Source organism: Podospora anserina, chromosome 5 (genome assembly GCF_000226545.1).
Source record: "Podospora anserina S mat+ genomic DNA chromosome 5, supercontig 9".
NCBI lineage: Eukaryota > Fungi > Ascomycota > Sordariomycetes > Sordariales > Podosporaceae > Podospora > Podospora anserina.
In genome coordinates, this window is record NW_001914843.1 from 875,469 (window position 1) to 891,709 (window position 16,241).

At 53.3% G+C, this 16,241-nt stretch overlaps 5 protein-coding genes across 5 annotated transcripts; 3 read left to right on the forward strand and 2 right to left on the reverse strand.

The window, feature by feature from the left end:
* Positions 1-19: 19 nt before the first annotated feature.
* On the reverse strand, positions 20-4,711 carry PODANS_5_9930 (uncharacterized protein; the record flags this gene model as incomplete). Its single annotated transcript, XM_001904785.1, has 1 exon — positions 20-4,711. The coding sequence occupies one exon, from the start codon at positions 4,709-4,711 to the stop codon at positions 20-22; it is 4,692 nt and encodes a 1,563-aa protein (XP_001904820.1).
* A 441-nt stretch (positions 4,712-5,152) lies between these two features.
* On the forward strand, positions 5,153-5,914 carry PODANS_5_9940 (uncharacterized protein; the record flags this gene model as incomplete). Its single annotated transcript, XM_001904786.1, has 2 exons — positions 5,153-5,452; positions 5,519-5,914. Coding segments are annotated over 2 exons (696 nt in total), but the record flags the coding sequence as incomplete, so codon positions are not given.
* Positions 5,915-6,983: 1,069 nt separating this feature from the next.
* PODANS_5_9950 (uncharacterized protein) lies at positions 6,984-8,783 on the forward strand (the record flags this gene model as incomplete). Its single annotated transcript, XM_001904787.1, has 4 exons — positions 6,984-7,297; positions 7,347-7,402; positions 7,457-7,660; positions 7,723-8,783. The coding sequence occupies 4 exons, from the start codon at positions 6,984-6,986 to the stop codon at positions 8,781-8,783; spliced, it is 1,635 nt and encodes a 544-aa protein (XP_001904822.1).
* Positions 8,784-9,448: 665 nt separating this feature from the next.
* On the reverse strand, positions 9,449-10,054 carry PODANS_5_9960 (uncharacterized protein; the record flags this gene model as incomplete). The annotated part of the gene is made up of 1 exon (XM_001904788.1): positions 9,449-10,054. One exon carries the CDS (start codon positions 10,052-10,054, stop codon positions 9,449-9,451), a length of 606 nt encoding a protein of 201 aa, XP_001904823.1.
* Positions 10,055-14,046: 3,992 nt separating this feature from the next.
* PODANS_5_9970 (uncharacterized protein) lies at positions 14,047-15,303 on the forward strand (the record flags this gene model as incomplete). Its single annotated transcript, XM_001904789.1, has 1 exon — positions 14,047-15,303. One exon carries the CDS (start codon positions 14,047-14,049, stop codon positions 15,301-15,303), a length of 1,257 nt encoding a protein of 418 aa, XP_001904824.1.
* Positions 15,304-16,241: the final 938 nt, after the last annotated feature.

Sequence of the window (16,241 nt, forward strand, 5' to 3'; positions counted from 1 at the left end):
GTATACAGGGTAAGTATCCCTACTCACATGTGTGTTCGCTAACAAGACGGTAAATATGCACATCGCGGGTCTGACCGATACGATGAGCTCGATCTTGACATTGTTTGTCCATGGCCGGGTTCCAGTCTTGGTCATAGAAGATGACTGTGTCGGCACCCGTCAAATTGATACCAAGACCGCCGGAACGAGTTGAAAGAATGAAGCAAGTGATTCGAGTGTCGTGGTTGAAGCGGTCCGTCAAAATTTGACGCTGTTCAACCTTTGTTGCACCATCAAGACGCAGATATTTGTGGCCATGAATGTTGAGGAACTGCTCTAGAATGTCGAGAACCTTTGTCATTTGGGTAAAGATAAGTGCACGGTGACCGCCGGCATGCAACCTGCGCAGGAGCTTGTCCAACGCTTGGAGCTTGCCGCAGTCGTACTGGAGGAGACGCTTGTCAGGGAACTGGATGCTGAGGCGCATCCGGGCTTCGTGCCAAGGATCAACAGGCCGCTCTTTGGGCATGTAGGGAGCATACTTGACTGGTGCTGAAAGCCTCATATCTGCCTCCTGGAATGCTTGGATGCCCTTTTCCCCAAGTAGGAACCTGTTCAAATCACCAGTGACCACTGCCGGGGTGACACATGCAAACTTGGTGATGGTCGTCTCCATCGACTCTGCTCGTTGTTGAAGAGTAGGGATTGCACTGTGCAAGAAGTGCAGATCCTCTTCAAACCAGCTCATGATCTTTTGAGGGAGCTTTGGTCGCTGCTTGTATGGTCGACGATGAGTGTCGAGCGTTAGCATCTCGACAAGACGCTTCCCGTAAATGGGACGTTGTTGACGACGGAGGGCGTTCAGATAGACGCAATGCTGAAGCTCTTCAAACCGACCCCACCGGGCGGCGCTCTCAAGATACACAATATTTGACTTTACAGACGCTGGATCCAGGTTATGGTAAGCGTTGTTGGCCCGAATCTTTTGCGCATCTCTCAGATCGGGAAAGATACGGAGCGCGCTAAGTTGAGCGATGCGATCGGCATGGGACGTGGACATGTCCTCGTACTGTGTTGGGATCATGTTGAGGAAGCTGAGGCTTACTGTGCTCATCAGCTTCTCGGCCAACAACTTCTTCCTGACAATACGCTCGTTGATCTCGTAATCAGCTGCAACAGAACGTTGCATGCGGAACGAAGTCATGATAGGGCGATCAACGAAGAGATCCGGATGGTTGCAGACCTTCCTCAGTTGCATCAGACAGTTAATGATAGACATGTAGTTGCCAGATGACAAGGTCTCACGGGTGTCAGCCCGGGACAAGAAGCCATCGTAGAGTTCTCTCTGGCGTTTGGAAAGACGACAGAACTCGACATGCTCGTACTTGGCCGGCATCTGTTTCTCGACATCTGCCTTCAGACGGCGGAGGAGGTATGGTCGAAGGACCTTGTGGAGCTTGGAGATGATAGCCCGTGCTTCATCATCCAGTTGCTCTCGTCCGCTCTCAAGGATTTGTGATTCTGGCCTAGAGAACCAATTATGAAACTCCCTGAGATCAACGAAGCCGCCCTCGCCATTTTCGGGGGGGGCAAGAAAGTAAAGAAGTGACCAGAGCTCTGTCAGGTTGTTTTGCAGAGGGGTACCCGTCAGGAGCAAACGAGCCTGCGTGTTGAAGCCAAGCAGTGTTTGCCACCGCTGAGATTTGAAGTTCTTGATGTTGTGAGCCTCGTCGAGAATCATGTAATGCCATCGCCTGCGCCGGAACACCTGTTGGTCTTGGAGCACCATTTGGTATGATGTGATGCAAACGTTCCACACGTCATCATTGGTCCACCCCTGTCGTTTTCTCTTGCGCTCTTCTTGGTTACCATAGTAGGTGAGAATTTTGAAGCCAGGACACCACTTCTTGAACTCCATCTCCCAGTTGAGCATGACACTTGTTGGGACAATGACGAGATGTGGACCCCACACTTCGTGATGGCATGCCAGATGCGCCAGCAACGCGATGGTCTGGATGGTCTTGCCCAGGCCCATTTCATCGGCGAGAATTCCGTTGGTGTTGTTGGCATAAAGGGCTGCCAGCCAATCCAGCCCGTGATGTTGATACTCACGCAGCGTTCCACGAAGCAGAAAGGGTATTTCTGTCTTTGGGGCATCTTGCTGTGGAGTGAGCTCTCTGCTGTCAGATTTTGCGGCATTGAGCTGTGATGTCGATACGGGCGTTTCTGCATCAGTTGGTTTAGTGTCGTCGGATGTCCTTGGCGATTGGCTTCTAGATATACTGTGGGCATTGGTCATTGGCTCCGTCTCGGGGCTATGGTGATGGTTGGCTGCCGTGGACTGGGCATCGAGGGCTTCGTCTACTATAGGTGCGTCTACCATCGACACATCGACATCATGCTCTGATTTGACCCTGGTGGCAACTGGCTGTGCTTGGCTGGCGAAGGTACGAGCTTCATCAACGGGCTGTACATCGGCTGGTGGAGGTATTGGAGACACTGACGCTGTAGACTTAGTGGCGGACACGTCGACTTGTGGTGGTGGATGTTCAGCAGTGGCAGTTGCTGTCGCAGACTGTGGATTCTCTACCAGAACCTCTGCCAACACACCACTCATTGGTTCGCCTGCTTCAGCAGCTGTTGAAATCGGCTCAGATGCTGACTCTTTCAGATCTGGCATCACAGAATCCCCTTCCTCCGTTGGCGCGGGGGCATCTGAAGGATCAACGTCGGCCATCTCCACATCTCCATCGCCTTCAGCTGAGGGTTCCTCAGGCGCAGCCTCCACCTCAAGTTTCTTCAACTCAGACTTTTTGAAGAACAAGGATAGCAGCCCAGCAGGTTCGTCATCCGACTCCTCACTGCCTTCGTCTTCTTCTTCCTCCTCACTTGAGCCAAGGTCGTCATCCATGTCTACCGATTCATCGCTGGTGTCCATATCAGTTGGACCACCATGTGGAGTGTCGGCCGGCGTTGTGCCCACGTCTGGTTTCGAATCATCGACCTCCTTTGACTCCAACACCGGTAGGTTGGCGTATTTCTCACGTAGTTGGTCTTGCGTCAAGCCTTCATCGGACAGAACAGATTCCTTATCATCATCATCTTCCGACGACGACATGTTGCTCTCATCATCAGCCTCTGAACCCTTATCAGACTCAGAAACATCAGAGATGTCCTCTTCGTCATCCATATCCGAGTCCATATCTTCGTCATCATCGTCGTCCTCGCCTGACATTTCCTCAGCATCGTACAGTGTTTGCCTGGCTTGCAGCTTTTGTTCCGACAAATTGACTGCTTGGTTCAGCGCAGCCTTGACGCGTCGCTGCTCCTCAGCCTCCCATTCCACAAGCCGTCGACGGTTGACCTCTACCCTGACGTTCTCCCATGTCCCCACTATTGCCTTCCCAACTTGCCTCCACCGTGCCTTGCTCTTCTCTCGCTCCTCAAACTCAATCTCTTCAGCTGTCTTGGGTTGCGGATTTCGCCGCCTCCATTCAGCCTCGCATGCAAGGGCTATCCTCTTTGCTGTGGCACGATGTCGCTGCTGCTCATTAAGCATCAACTTACGAAAGTTGCTCATAGCCCTTGTAAGGTGATCCAGATGTGCCCATTGCCGTGGTGGTTCCTCCTCCGCTTCTGGCTCGAATACCGAACATCTCTCCTCTGCCAGCAACCCGCCTGGTTCTACCTCCTTCTCGACCCGCAAAATGATGGAGGCATCCTCTTGCACGAGCTTATCAGTGTATCGAGGACCATCTTCGGCGGTGATCAAGAGCCCTCCCTCTTCCACAGGAATATTGGCTGCTCGCACGACGTACTCTTCGAAAGACGGGCCGAGCTTTGGTCGTAGATTTGCTTGGTCCCGATGGACCAAAGGTAGCTCTGTCAGGGGTGGGCGGCGGAGTTTGATACGGGGGGTGAATCGGATAGCGGCTGGGGAGGTACTGTCATCGTCATCGTCATTATCTCTAAGGCGACGCGTGGAGCGGCGCGTGCCAAGTGATTGCCTCGTAGGCGTGGTGGGTCGCCTTGGGGATGTGGATCGTCGACGACTTCGTGCACTCGACCGGACTTCCTGGGTCATCGATTTCCGGGGTGGAGGTTTGGACATGGAAGCCTTGGATGCTGCGTGTTTGCTGGAGGGTATCGGACGCTTCGATGCGCCTCCCGAAGCGGGGGTTGAGCTGTTTGCACTTGCAGAACCATTAGCTTGCCCACGCCCTCTTCGCGGAGGACTGGCTTGATTATTTCCCCGTGGCGTTCGCTTGTCCTGCTCCAAGTTCACCAGGTTGATGCGCCCCGATTTGCGACGGCCATCCTCTGCTATCAACCTGGTTGGCCCTTCGGCTTCAACCTTCTTCCATGGCGGGGATTCGACCTTGGGCTTCCTGATGGTATTATTTGGGGTCGTATCTCGGACTCGTCGACGTTTGGCAGGTGGCCCATCATCGGTGGAGGGGGTGTCGTGGGCATGGTCGATGCCGTTGCTTTTCGGAGCCTGGTTGATGGCATTTTGTTTTATCTGATCGAGCTTGGCCAGGACCTGTTCATCATCCTCGAATTCACTAATTTCGCTGGATGAATCCTTCGTCTCTGGGGGTTCGAGGTCAACGTCGACGGGCTCGGGATGGGTGGTGGATGATGGTTCGTCATGGTGGTGGTGGCCATTGTTGTCGCCGTTAGTGGCAGGCGGAAGAGCGTGTGTTGGGCTCGGCGACGCGATCTCTGTCATAGTAACAAGGGACAGCGCGAGGCAAAGAAAGCCGAGAGCTCGACGAAACTGGCATCTGGCAGGCCGAAAAACAGGTCAGGCGAACGGGACGGTCGCGGGGAATCTCGTGTCGGAATTTCAGCATGTCCAGGCCGCTGTGGTGGTTGCTGCGGCGTGAATAGTGTCGAAAAAGCCCGTCGTCAGCAAAACTTTTGAGAGCCGACAAAAAATTCCAACTCATGACCAAGCTTGATTGAAAGGCGATTGCCGCGGCCGCCCAGTGCGAGGGCGCGCCGTGGGCTTGGCTTGGCCTCTGCTCTGCTTCTTTTTGGTGGGCTGCGTGCATTGTTGCCTGAGGTGTCCACTTTGTGACCTCTGAACAGCAACATCCAGCCAATCACAGCTCTCACAGCTCCAACCACGACGAGGCCAAACCTCTGGGGGATAGCTTCGAAACTCAATCGTCATCAATCAGCCCTCACCTCACACTATCGCATTGCGGCACCCCCAACGCCACGGCATGTCACCATTTGCCCTTTCACCCTCTTCTCGACACATATGCTAACTCGCTACTCACAGATGCTGTCCAGTCGAATTGTGCGGGCAGCGCCCCTCCGGACTGCCGCCCTTGCGGTTCGCCGACTCCCCCTCATTCAAACCCGAACTTTCCTCCCCGAGTCCATGGTCGGCCGCGCCAAGCTTGACGAGAAGTACCCCGACTCCGACTACCCCAAGCTGACTGCGGCTGAGGATCCCGAAATGGTGCGTTGTGGAGGTCGAGGAGGAGCTCTGGGTTGAGAATGGCCGGCAAAACTGACAGGAGCATAGAACGGCGGTTATATCAACCCTCCCCGTGTCAAGCGCCAATTCCGTGACCCTCACGCCGACTGGTGGGACAAGCAGGAGCGCAGAAACTTGGGCGAGCCGGTTCACGAAGACAACGATATTCTGGGCATATTCTCCACCTACGAGTACACATGGATCAGCCCTGGCAAGGGTCTGGCCCAGATTGGCGCCTTCATTGTGGTCTTCCTCGGCGTTGTCTTCACCGTCAAGCAGGTTTACCCAGACCGTGTCAGCTACCCCAGAGAGTTTGAGGGTGGTTTGATCAGGGAACTGGGTGGAGAGGGTGCTATCCGCGTAAGTGGACAGTCATTGGACCTGAGTTTGGGTCAAGCTAATCATTGGAAACAGGCCAGAATGGAAGGTGATGAGGACCCCTGAAGTGGAAGTAGTATGTGAGGAGTTGTAAATATCCAGGTTATTAACGACCTATGTTGTGCAATTGAGTCCCTTTGTCAAAGAACAGCTTAGCAGGCAGTCATGTCCGGCCAGTCTTTTGATCTAGTTTCGGTCCATCGTCTACTGACATGGATCTTGAATCCCAGCTGGGTGGCGACTGATCCGTGCCCTGCTTTCCGTTGATGCCGATGGAAGGTTGGAAGCTGTGGGATCTTGGAAACGTGGAAAGAGCTTTATCTGATCCTGCCGCGATTATTGGTATCAGGAGGGTGGGGAACAGCTCATACCACGGGTGACCCAGCAGGCGCGGTAATGCCACCTTTGACTTTATTGACAAACATAGGACCCTTTGCAGTTTCCTGAGTTAGCTTGCCAGCTTCCTCCAAAGAGGCGGTTCCCGGTTTTCGGAATAGGTTTTCTGTTATGCCGCTTCCTGCCGTTTTTCTGAATCGGTCTCAAAATCTCAGCTGGCAACCTTGATGACACGGGCGTATGATCTTATGGTCTAGACTAAGGCAGCAAGTGTTTCCCGCTCATTTCAACTGCAATTCCGACAATCAAGCCGCCCCCGTCACTTCCTCGATGGGATCTCTCAGTCTCAGCATCCGAATCGCCCCAACTTCCACAGTCAAAGCACCCAATTGACTGTCTTGGAATTACACCACACAGTTGAACCGGGGCCGAAGCTACTCGAACCCCATCCTTCTTCGTCCCTTTCCAATCATGCTGAGGGAAGTACCGGTCACACCGTGCGTCATTGGGTCCCCTACCCCCGGTAGCTCCCAAAGATGCCTATCGGCACGGGCCCGCCAAACTACCAACGCGGGCACCAAAGTGACGTTGCTGATGTTCTGATATCAGGCATCTCCGCTCGCAACTCTGTTTTTGGCTTCTTGGGAGTTGCCAGCCTTGATGGCTGTGTAATTGGCTTGGTCACCTTTCTCTTTTGTTGCTGTTCTCTTGGTACCAGTTCCTTTCCTCTCCATCATCATCGAGCAAGTCTTATCAGTCTCTCTTCTCGACAAAGCATCCTCCTCTTTCGACCACCACGATGCGCTACGACGACTGGGATGTCATCCTTTTCCCGACTGGCCGAGACGCCAAAATTCCCTTCAAAGAGTTCAAGGTCGCCTGCCATGCGATTCCCGATGTCGAGTTGTCCCACATTCACGGCTCAGCTGGTATGTCGGTAATGATGCCGGTAATGACCTGCTTTGTCCCGAGTTTGCCGGCCGGGTCCTCGTTCCAGATATCCCTTCACTGCTGGCGCAACCCCGAGATCAGCCAATTCACCCGGACTTACAGCAAGCACATGGAGCTAGTCAAATATGAGGCCCGTATTCTCCTCGACGGACGCTTGGTTGCGTGGGTACTGCCTGGCTCTTGATGAAGTCCCCTCCTGACCGGCAACTAGTTCGACTGTCCTTGACCGCAAAGTCAACGGCCCACATCTTATCACTAGCACATTTGGTTTGTGGTGATTGTTATCCTTGTCAGTGATCTTGCAGTAACATGTTCTGGCAGAATTTACCAAAACCGGCGAGCTTGAGCGACTCAAGTTTCCGCATTTCCGTCGCGAACTTATGTTTCAGAGCCACTGGAATCCCGCGGACGACATTGGTCGAATCAAGGTCGTGATCAGCGAAGGCTTCCCTCGGGACTCCCTCTCAGTTCCCATTGAGAGAGTCAAGAACGTCGTGGCATTTTCCTTTCAGCATGCTCCTCTTGGTCCGTCTTGTTTCCCGGACCTCTGGTAGCAACTACGGACCGAGGCTGATGTGATAGCACAGAGATTCTCGAGGCCAATGGCATCGCATGGCCCAATCCTTCGATGTGGCGACGTCCTTCCGCGAACCCTTCGATGCCAGTCCCCACATACCAAACCAACGATGGAGCAGATCTTCACAGCCACTCTCCACGCCGCAAGTCATTGCTTCTTCGCAACGTCAAAAGCCAAGGGTTCCCTACTCCTCCAATACCGGGCAGCATCTTCCAGCCCCAAACAACGTCAGGATATCTTGGCAGCTCAACATTTCCCACCCCTCTTCTTCCCCGTACTTCTGTCAATACGTATGCGGACCCTTTTAGTTCATCGTCAGCATACATGGACTGGGTAAACTCCATGAGCTCCATCGTCAATAGCGGACAGTCAAGCGATTCAAACAACTCTTTCAAGGCCTTTTGGTCGAGCTCTACGATGCAGGCGCGCAAGCAAACAAGTGACATTAGCATGCCGGATTATAGCGCCACCATGGACGAAGTCGATGACATGAAGGTTCCGACCAATACGCCTACAGCCTTGGATCTAGATCATCAATACCATCTGCCTCAGCATCGCCACGATGCGTCGCTGCTGCCCCCGAATCTTGCATCCAGTCTGACACAGTCACTCTTGAACCAACCCATTCCGCTTCCATCGTCAGAAATCAAGTCCAAGAAGGAGACCAGACATCACCTGGGAATGGGGCTAGGGGAGGTCGATCCCAACACGGCCTTCCGAATGGGAACACCTATCCCCGGATCAGGGGGTGCGGCCTGCCACTCTGCACGGTCATCCTCCACAACATCATCGAGCGAAGAGTGCGGAGACCGCGGTGGGTTGTTCGGAGACAAGGGAAAGGAAAACGCTGCACCGCCGACGCTACCAGATCAGACGGTTTTCTCTGGTAGTTCGAGAAGCACCTCAGGAGGTGAGCTTTGCTACAACAGCGGTGTCAAGAGGAACAGAACGTTTACGCCTGCGAGTGCGAGGGCCATTGATGATGAGGATGAGCCAAGAAGGGCTAGTCCCCATGTCCGGGTTGCCGATTATGCTAGTGACAGTGAGACTCTTGGGACGTCCGTTGCTTGATTGGTGGGGCTGGGGGGCGGACGGTTTTGTGTTACAGCTACATTTATGTCGGCTCTTAGTGCTTGTTAATGTTTTGTCTGAGCTGGGACTTGGGCACTGCAGGCATATTCTATGGTCGTGGGTTTACAATATTCATTCATATGTGGAGGGTATTGAAGTAACCAGGACATGCATAAGAAAAAGATGGGTCGAAATAATTTGTATGCATAGGATATCACTAAACGAGCTCGCTCCCCTCCATGGCTTTGGTGTATCATGTGCCCTGTCTATTCTATCTCAATTAGCTTCAACCGAGCCCTGGGAAATTCTTTTATCCTGCACTTTGCAGTCAAAGGTCCTATTCATAGAGGCCAGGCTCGAATCTACCAAGGAATATCATGCCATCATATACGCTTGTAATGTTCAAGAACTCAGTATTCGTTTCTAGTCTGGCGTGGCCAGTTGCTGAGACAGAGACCTAGCTAATAGTTATCTAATGAGTGTAGTTACATTCTCTTCTTTCTTCATCCTTCTCCAGAGTTGACCATATCAGTTTCTTTTTTTCTTTTTTTTGTGTGTGTTTCTTTTTCAAAGTAGACCATATCAGTTCCTTCATTGTGGCGCGCCCATAAGAGATTGAAACACCCCCAGAATCTCCTCAGCGAGACAGTTTGAGATCGTCAACCTTAAAAGGTGTGCAGGTAGTGACCGACAAAGCTCTTGCCGATGCTGGTAACCTGAGAGGCGAGCTCGCCGGCGCCGAACGAGTTGGCCAGCGTCTTGGCCCACTCGGCGGCATGGCCCTGCACGGTTGCGACGATGAAGCGGTGCTGGTAGAGCTTGTTGTCCTTGTCGTGGAGGACGAGCCAGCGGTTCTCGCCTTGGGCGTTCTTTTGGCCGTATTGGAATTTGTCGTTGATGGGGAGGATGAAGTTGTCTAGATCGGGGAATAAGGGGGTTAGTATGGGATGGGATGGGATGGGATGGGATGGGGGGGTTGGGGGGTTGGGTTGGGACAAGAGGGGGTAAGGGGGGAGAAGCGCACCGCCTTCTTTTTTGGCATCGGGGAGCTTGCTCAGGTGAGTGGGGCTGGACTCGTCCTTGTAGAAGGTGTCTTGGATGTAGAGGAGGACGTCGGCTTGGTTTTGGGTGATGTTTTTGGCTTTGACGATGTAGTAGTTGGCTTTCTTGGTGCGGAGGGATTGGGACCAGGTGATTTCTTGGAGGGCGGAGTCCGCGTCGGGGGTGTAGGCCGGGATGGAGAGGGTGTTGCCTGCTTCGGGGGTGGACATTTTGATTTTGGGGGGGTGGGTTGTGTTTGGGTGATTGGTGTTGTGGTTGAAGTTATATGGGAAATGTGTGTTTATTGTTTTTGGTGAAGAGAAGGGAGTGGACTGTGGAGGGAGGATGGAAGGTCTTATATGGTTTTTTCCAGCTTGGGCTGCTTTCTAGTCGGATCCCGTCTTTGGAATTCATCATTTGCCTTTCGTGCTTGGGGTTCTTGAATGTGCTAGCCACGAGCTCGTTACCCAGTTTGGCCCTGTTGTCGAGTTTGATCGCATCATCATCATCTTCATCATCATCACCATCCATGAGGAGGAGCACAACTGGCAATCGAATCACACATCTAGACCCAATAGTGTTGTGGATGTTTCATATTGTCTATCCCAAAACCGACAATTTTCTCCATCATTCAGCTTCTTTCCTTGCGTTGAGGCGCATGCCACAGCTCGATTTGGATCCCTCGCTTGAGGCCAGATCGAGTCCCGACTTCCCGCTGCTAAAGTCTAGAATGTGATATTTCACGCTTGCAGCACTGTTTCCGAGCGGTGCCTGAAAACTTGTTTTCATCCTCGTGGTGATGCGTTGGTGTCAGCTCGTTCTGTAACGCCAAAACTAATACTCTTTCGGCATTGAAAAGGTGTTGGTGCTCGGGGAATGCATCATTGCATCGGAATTGGAAATCGAGATGTTGGTGATCGAGACCTAAGCCACGTGCCCCGCTTGGAGTTTAGATCGACGTGTGGTCTTCAAGACAGGAAAGGCGCTGCGAGTGGAGGCTAGCTGGGAATTGCTTTTTTTGGATATTTGATCCGGGGAAAGAGTAGGTTCTTTGATGATATCACGATGTATTGCAGATGGTGACAGAATCATTGCAGATTGCTGAAAGCAAATCTCCTGTTGCCTTATCTGGAGCTGCCAATTCATGCTGCCATTGTCACACCGCCAATTCTGTTGAATCCGTGATGATCTCGATTGTTCAGTAGCACAGTTTGTGCGATCAGGCCAGAACGTCCGTGAATAAAAGATGGCCGGAGGAGGCTTGAGAAAGGAGAGCTGAAGCGGCAGCAGGGAAAGATTGTGATGGAGAGAGATGCCGAGATACCCGGCGTTGGCGGCGGGGGTTTTGGTCACTCTGCACGGTGAAAGATGATGATGGCCACATCGATAATGTGGCAAGTTGAGGTTTGCGCAGAGATCGCAGCTGATCGCTTCGGAACTACTGACATATTGAGAATCCTGCTCCGGACGCTGTCCTCGATGTCACCGCTGTGATATCGCCCGAAGGCCTAGAACAACCGGGACATGGGAAGAAGCCGAAGATAGAGATAGGAGAGGCAAAGAGAAATTGAGACTGCGAGACTGCGAGACTGCGAGGCTTTGCCGGGGGAGAGGACCCGAACAAGATGCCTGTTATGTGGAAGTATAGAATGATTCGTATTTCCAATGTTCTTCAAAGCAGACTCCTCTTCTACAAGGCAAGATAACGGGCCAGTCGATTTCCACAATGTCTGGCAATCCATCCGACTCCAAGGGCCAAGTCTCTTCTGGCTCAGAGCCCCAGTTCACAAGGCAGAAACGCATGAAGTTCGAAAATGGCCAACTCGTTGAATACTGGATCGATGTCCCCGTCGAGAAACCGAAACCTGGTGAGTACATTTCAGGTTTTTTAGTAGTTTTGACTTTCACAGCGATGAATCATCACTAATCTTTTGCGCACAGTCGAGAAGCCGAAAGGCCCGATGGAACTCTTCAAGGAATTCAAGTTCGACGAGGACATCTCGCTCGGCTCCATCTTTCCCAGTCTAAAGGGGACCGACTTCGATGTCCTCACCATGAAGAACACGTCTATGATTTGGCTTGGCCGGGATGCCTCAGCGCTCAAGAAAGCTGGGCTGTGGTTCGAGACGGATGTTGAGTTCCGTGGCTTGTTGCAACCCATTCACGACGTCCTCCGTGATGTCTTCGCTCAAGAACAGCCCGGCCTGCATCTCTCAGCACACCTGGGCATCCAACAGGATTACAGCGACGATCTCATAGCAACGGGCTTCACCTTCAAAGGGAGTATCAACGGCATCAACCGTGGCTTTGGCGAGTTTCTCACTTTCCGCAACGCTGGTGTCGAGCTCAACGTTGTCCCGAGTAAAGGTGTTGATCTTGAGACCATGTGGGGGTTCTTTGGCACGCTGCACCTGGCCATCCCCAACTCGGTGGTGCCCCTTGTTCTGGAGTACAAGCTTCAGCCCAAGGCAGATTCTCTGGATATAGCTATGAACTTTGGCGGAAGTGAGAAGTGGGAGAGTGTCTTTGGCGTCTCAGGTCTTGATGCGAGTGTTCCTCTTGTCCACCTCGGCAACCCACCACTGACAGAATGCTGTTTTAGCTCGACAAAGTCACCTTTGGGACTTCAATCATCAAGTCGGACGTTGGGAGGACCTTGGAGTTCTCTATTCTGTCAACCTGGAATCTCGGTGGCGTTGTTGTTGAGCTGAGTGGCCACGTCAAGAAATGTTTGTATCCCTTGCCTCTTCGCCTATTTCACCTCGTTGATAGCCAACCAAGAACTGAGCAACGCTAACACAACTGATCAGCCGGCTCGCTCCTCCGCGGATACATCAAGACGCTGACAATGGATGACATCCGCCGGCTTTTCAACACCATGACGGGCTCCAACCTCGACCCTGTGGAGCAGGACGTCCGCTTTAGCGAACTGACCGTCGAGATATCTCAAGGGCGGCTGGTGTTGTACGGCGAGGTCTGGGTTGACTCATACAAGGTCGCAGCCGCTGAGGTTCTCATCTCGGTCGACGGTGTCATGATATCCGGTGCTGTTGACGACCTTCACATCGGTGAAGATGTTTGCATCAAGCAAGCCCGCTTGGAGTTGATCATTGGTAATGTGAACCCGCCCAAACCTCCTTCTCAAGACCACGCGGAAAAAGGAAAGGAGGCCACAGGGGGAACTCAACCGCCGCCTTCCAGCGTGAAAGGAGTTCCGGGACAATCACCAGCTCAGAAAAAAGGAACCCCTGTTGCAGCCCTCATCCGCGGCGATGTCGAGGTCCATACTGGCGACGCCAACCTCAACTTCAAAGTCGCAGCCGCTATTACAAAGTCTTCTGACGGCCCACTCAAGTATTTCGTGTACGGCCGGCTTGACTGTGAGAACGTCAGTATCGGCAAGATGCTGGGGGGGTGCCATGAGAGATGACCACCCTATGGATCTGCAGCTTGACTGCGTGACGCTGGTGGCGGCGAGTAAGGACATTTCTAACGACTACGGCCTGAATACGGCGCGGTTCCCGATCAAGGAAGGTGAAAATTTCCCCCGTCCTCGGTCACATACTCTTGGTCAATAACAGCTGACAGCGGGCGTGGATGCCCACAATAGGAATCTTCCTTTGCGCTGAACTAAAGTCGGTGCCGTTTGTTGGTGACTTGTGCAAGGGCACATCGCCAGAGGACAGGTACATCCTCCATGCTGGATATTCCAAGAAGGGCGGTCTCAGCGTCGGTATCATCTTGCCTGAGAGCATTCGAGTAGGTCAAACACGTGTGAAGTCTTCCACTCACCTGACTGACCATACCTCCAGATCGAGCTATCTCCCACCGTGGTGTCCGGGCCATTGACACTCATCATTGAAACTCAGCCCGAGTTGCGTGTACTCTTCCAAGCTACACTTTGGGTCACCCCCGAAGGCGAGGAGAAGCCTCTCCAGCTCGACCTTGGCGTGGCGGCCAACAACCTGCAGGCCGCAGCCTATGCGTGAGTCCCCCATATCAAACTAGAACCCTTGGCTCTCCTGCTGACCTGTGAATAGCCAGATGTCTGGCTGGTGGAAGAACCCCTTGGGTTTGAGTCCTAGGCTCAAGATTGGTACGCGAATAGCTCATAGTGATAGCGCCGTGGTTTCAGGTTGCTGACATCTCACTAGGTCCCCGCCTAACCCTGGAAGTCGAGATTGTTTACGAACAGTTCGTCGCCACAGGAACACCATCCGGCATGGGCTTCGAAGGCGGCTTCGTCGTCGACGAGGTGGACGCCTACGCGCTCGCCATCAACCTCGGAACCAACCCCAAGGAGACGCTAGTCAAGCTTCAAGCAACCCGCTTCGAATCCAGCCAAGTCATCAACCTCGTCAACGCGGCAGCAGACCTAGACATCGACAAGCCCGACCGCGAGATCATTCGTTTCCAGGACGTCAACGTCTACGCCAGTCCGCTCGGCTGCATCATCGGCACACAGGTTTACCCCCCTGGCTTCGTCGTGCAGGGCAAAGCCTTCATTCTTGACAAAAAGGTCGAGATTGACTGCCGGATCGGTAGTGAAGGCCTCAAGCTCAAGGGGGAAATCGAAGGCTTCACCCTTGGTCCTCTTGCAATCCGGGGCGGGAAGGGCGCTGATGGCACTCAGGGAGAAAATGCCTTCATTGACTTTGAGATCACCAAAGAGCGGCAGTGTTTTGAGCTCAGTGGGAGCGTGGCGCTCTGGGATCTTGAGGCTGGTGTGTTTGTCAAGGCACAGATCATGCCTGATCCGGAGCTTGAGTTCAATTTTGAACTGGCGTGGAGCGATCTCATCAAGTTTCAGGTCGATGGCAAGCTCATCAAGCCTGAGCCTGCTGACAGGGAGTTGGAGAAGGGCGGTGCTGGTGCCAATACCGGCGCTTTGGCGAACCTTGAAGATGCCGATTTCCAACTCCATGCTTTGATGGAGCAGCGGATCCTGACAGAGATCTCGGAGGCGATGCAGAAGTGGTTTGCAAGTGCTCAAGCGTCGGTTGACCAAGGTATCGAGGAGGCCAAACGCAAGGTGGACGAGGCAAAGCTTGAATTTGAGCGTAAATGCGAGGAGGCCAAGCAAGAGGTGAAAAGAACGCAGGCCAAGTTTGATGCTGCCATGGAGGCGGCCCAGGCTGACCTGCGAGCGGAAGAGGAAAAGTGCCGCCGGGAGCAGGTTGAGAACGAGCAGTACATCCTGGAGGAAGAGAAGCGTGCCGATGAGCACATTCGCCAAGCTGTTGCTATCTTGGACGGGAAGAAACGGGATTTCCAGGATGACATGGACGGCAAGAAGCGTGATCTTGCCCAGAAACGGCGCGATGGCGAGGAAGCCATCAATGGCAAGATTCGTGATCTCCAGGGATCGCGGGAAAAGCTCCAGAGGGATTTCGGCAACGCTATTCAGGCTTTGGAGAGTGCCAGGGCACGAGTGAATGAGGAAGAGTGTAAGTGGTCCTCGCCCCAGGGCATGTCTTGAACACTTTCTCACTTTCCATCTAGGGCGCGTCGATCGAGCAAGACGGGACTATGACGATGCTGTTGACGACCTTGATGACGCAGCATGGTACGAGAAGCCATTCAAGGTAGGGAGACTACTTCTGCATTTTGGTTAATTTGTACATACGCTGACGTGCAAACGAAATCCAGGCTTTCCGTGTCGGAGTCCTCGGAGCTGAGCTGGCTGTCATGAAGATGGCTCTTGGTGCGGCGAATCTCATTCTTAATGGTGCAAGATTCATCGTCGAAGGCGTCGCCTACAACATTGCACTCGGGGCTGTTAACCTGGCCGAGGGTGCTCTCCGTGCCGCCCGCGTCATGTGGGACGGCATCATTGCCGCCGCTCAAGCCGCTGTTGACGGTGTCGTGGCTATCCATGCTGCCGGAATAGAGATAGCAAAAGGGGCTGTCGTCATTGCAGAAAAGACTGCTTTGGGGATCAAGCAAGCTGCAGCAGCGACAAAGGGTGTTCTTTTGGCAGTTCAGGAAAAGATCTTGGAGGCTGCTCGAGCTGTGGTCAAGGGAGTGGCTGAGGGGATACACTTCATTGCTTTCCAGACAGCACTCGCGGCGCTCGACTTTGCACAGAAGAATACCACGTGGGTCGACATTGCAAAGGCAGGCCTCGACGCTGCCAAAGCGGTGGCAGCAGCTGTTCTTGCAGCTGGCAAGTGGCTCGCCCAGCGGCTGGCTGACACGCTCAATATCGAATTGGTCGAGCTGACTGGGTCTCTCAAGACCATCACCAAAGGTGGACCTTTTACCATCCGGGTTAAGGGTTTCATTCTGGGCGAGGCCTTTGACTTCCGGGCGACGTGGAGTCCGCGGGATGTCCTGGGGTTCGTTGTTGGGCTCTGTAAGGAGCTGTGGGACAGGTTCATGGAGAATGTGTTGGAGTTGTTTGAGGCGAGCAAGTTT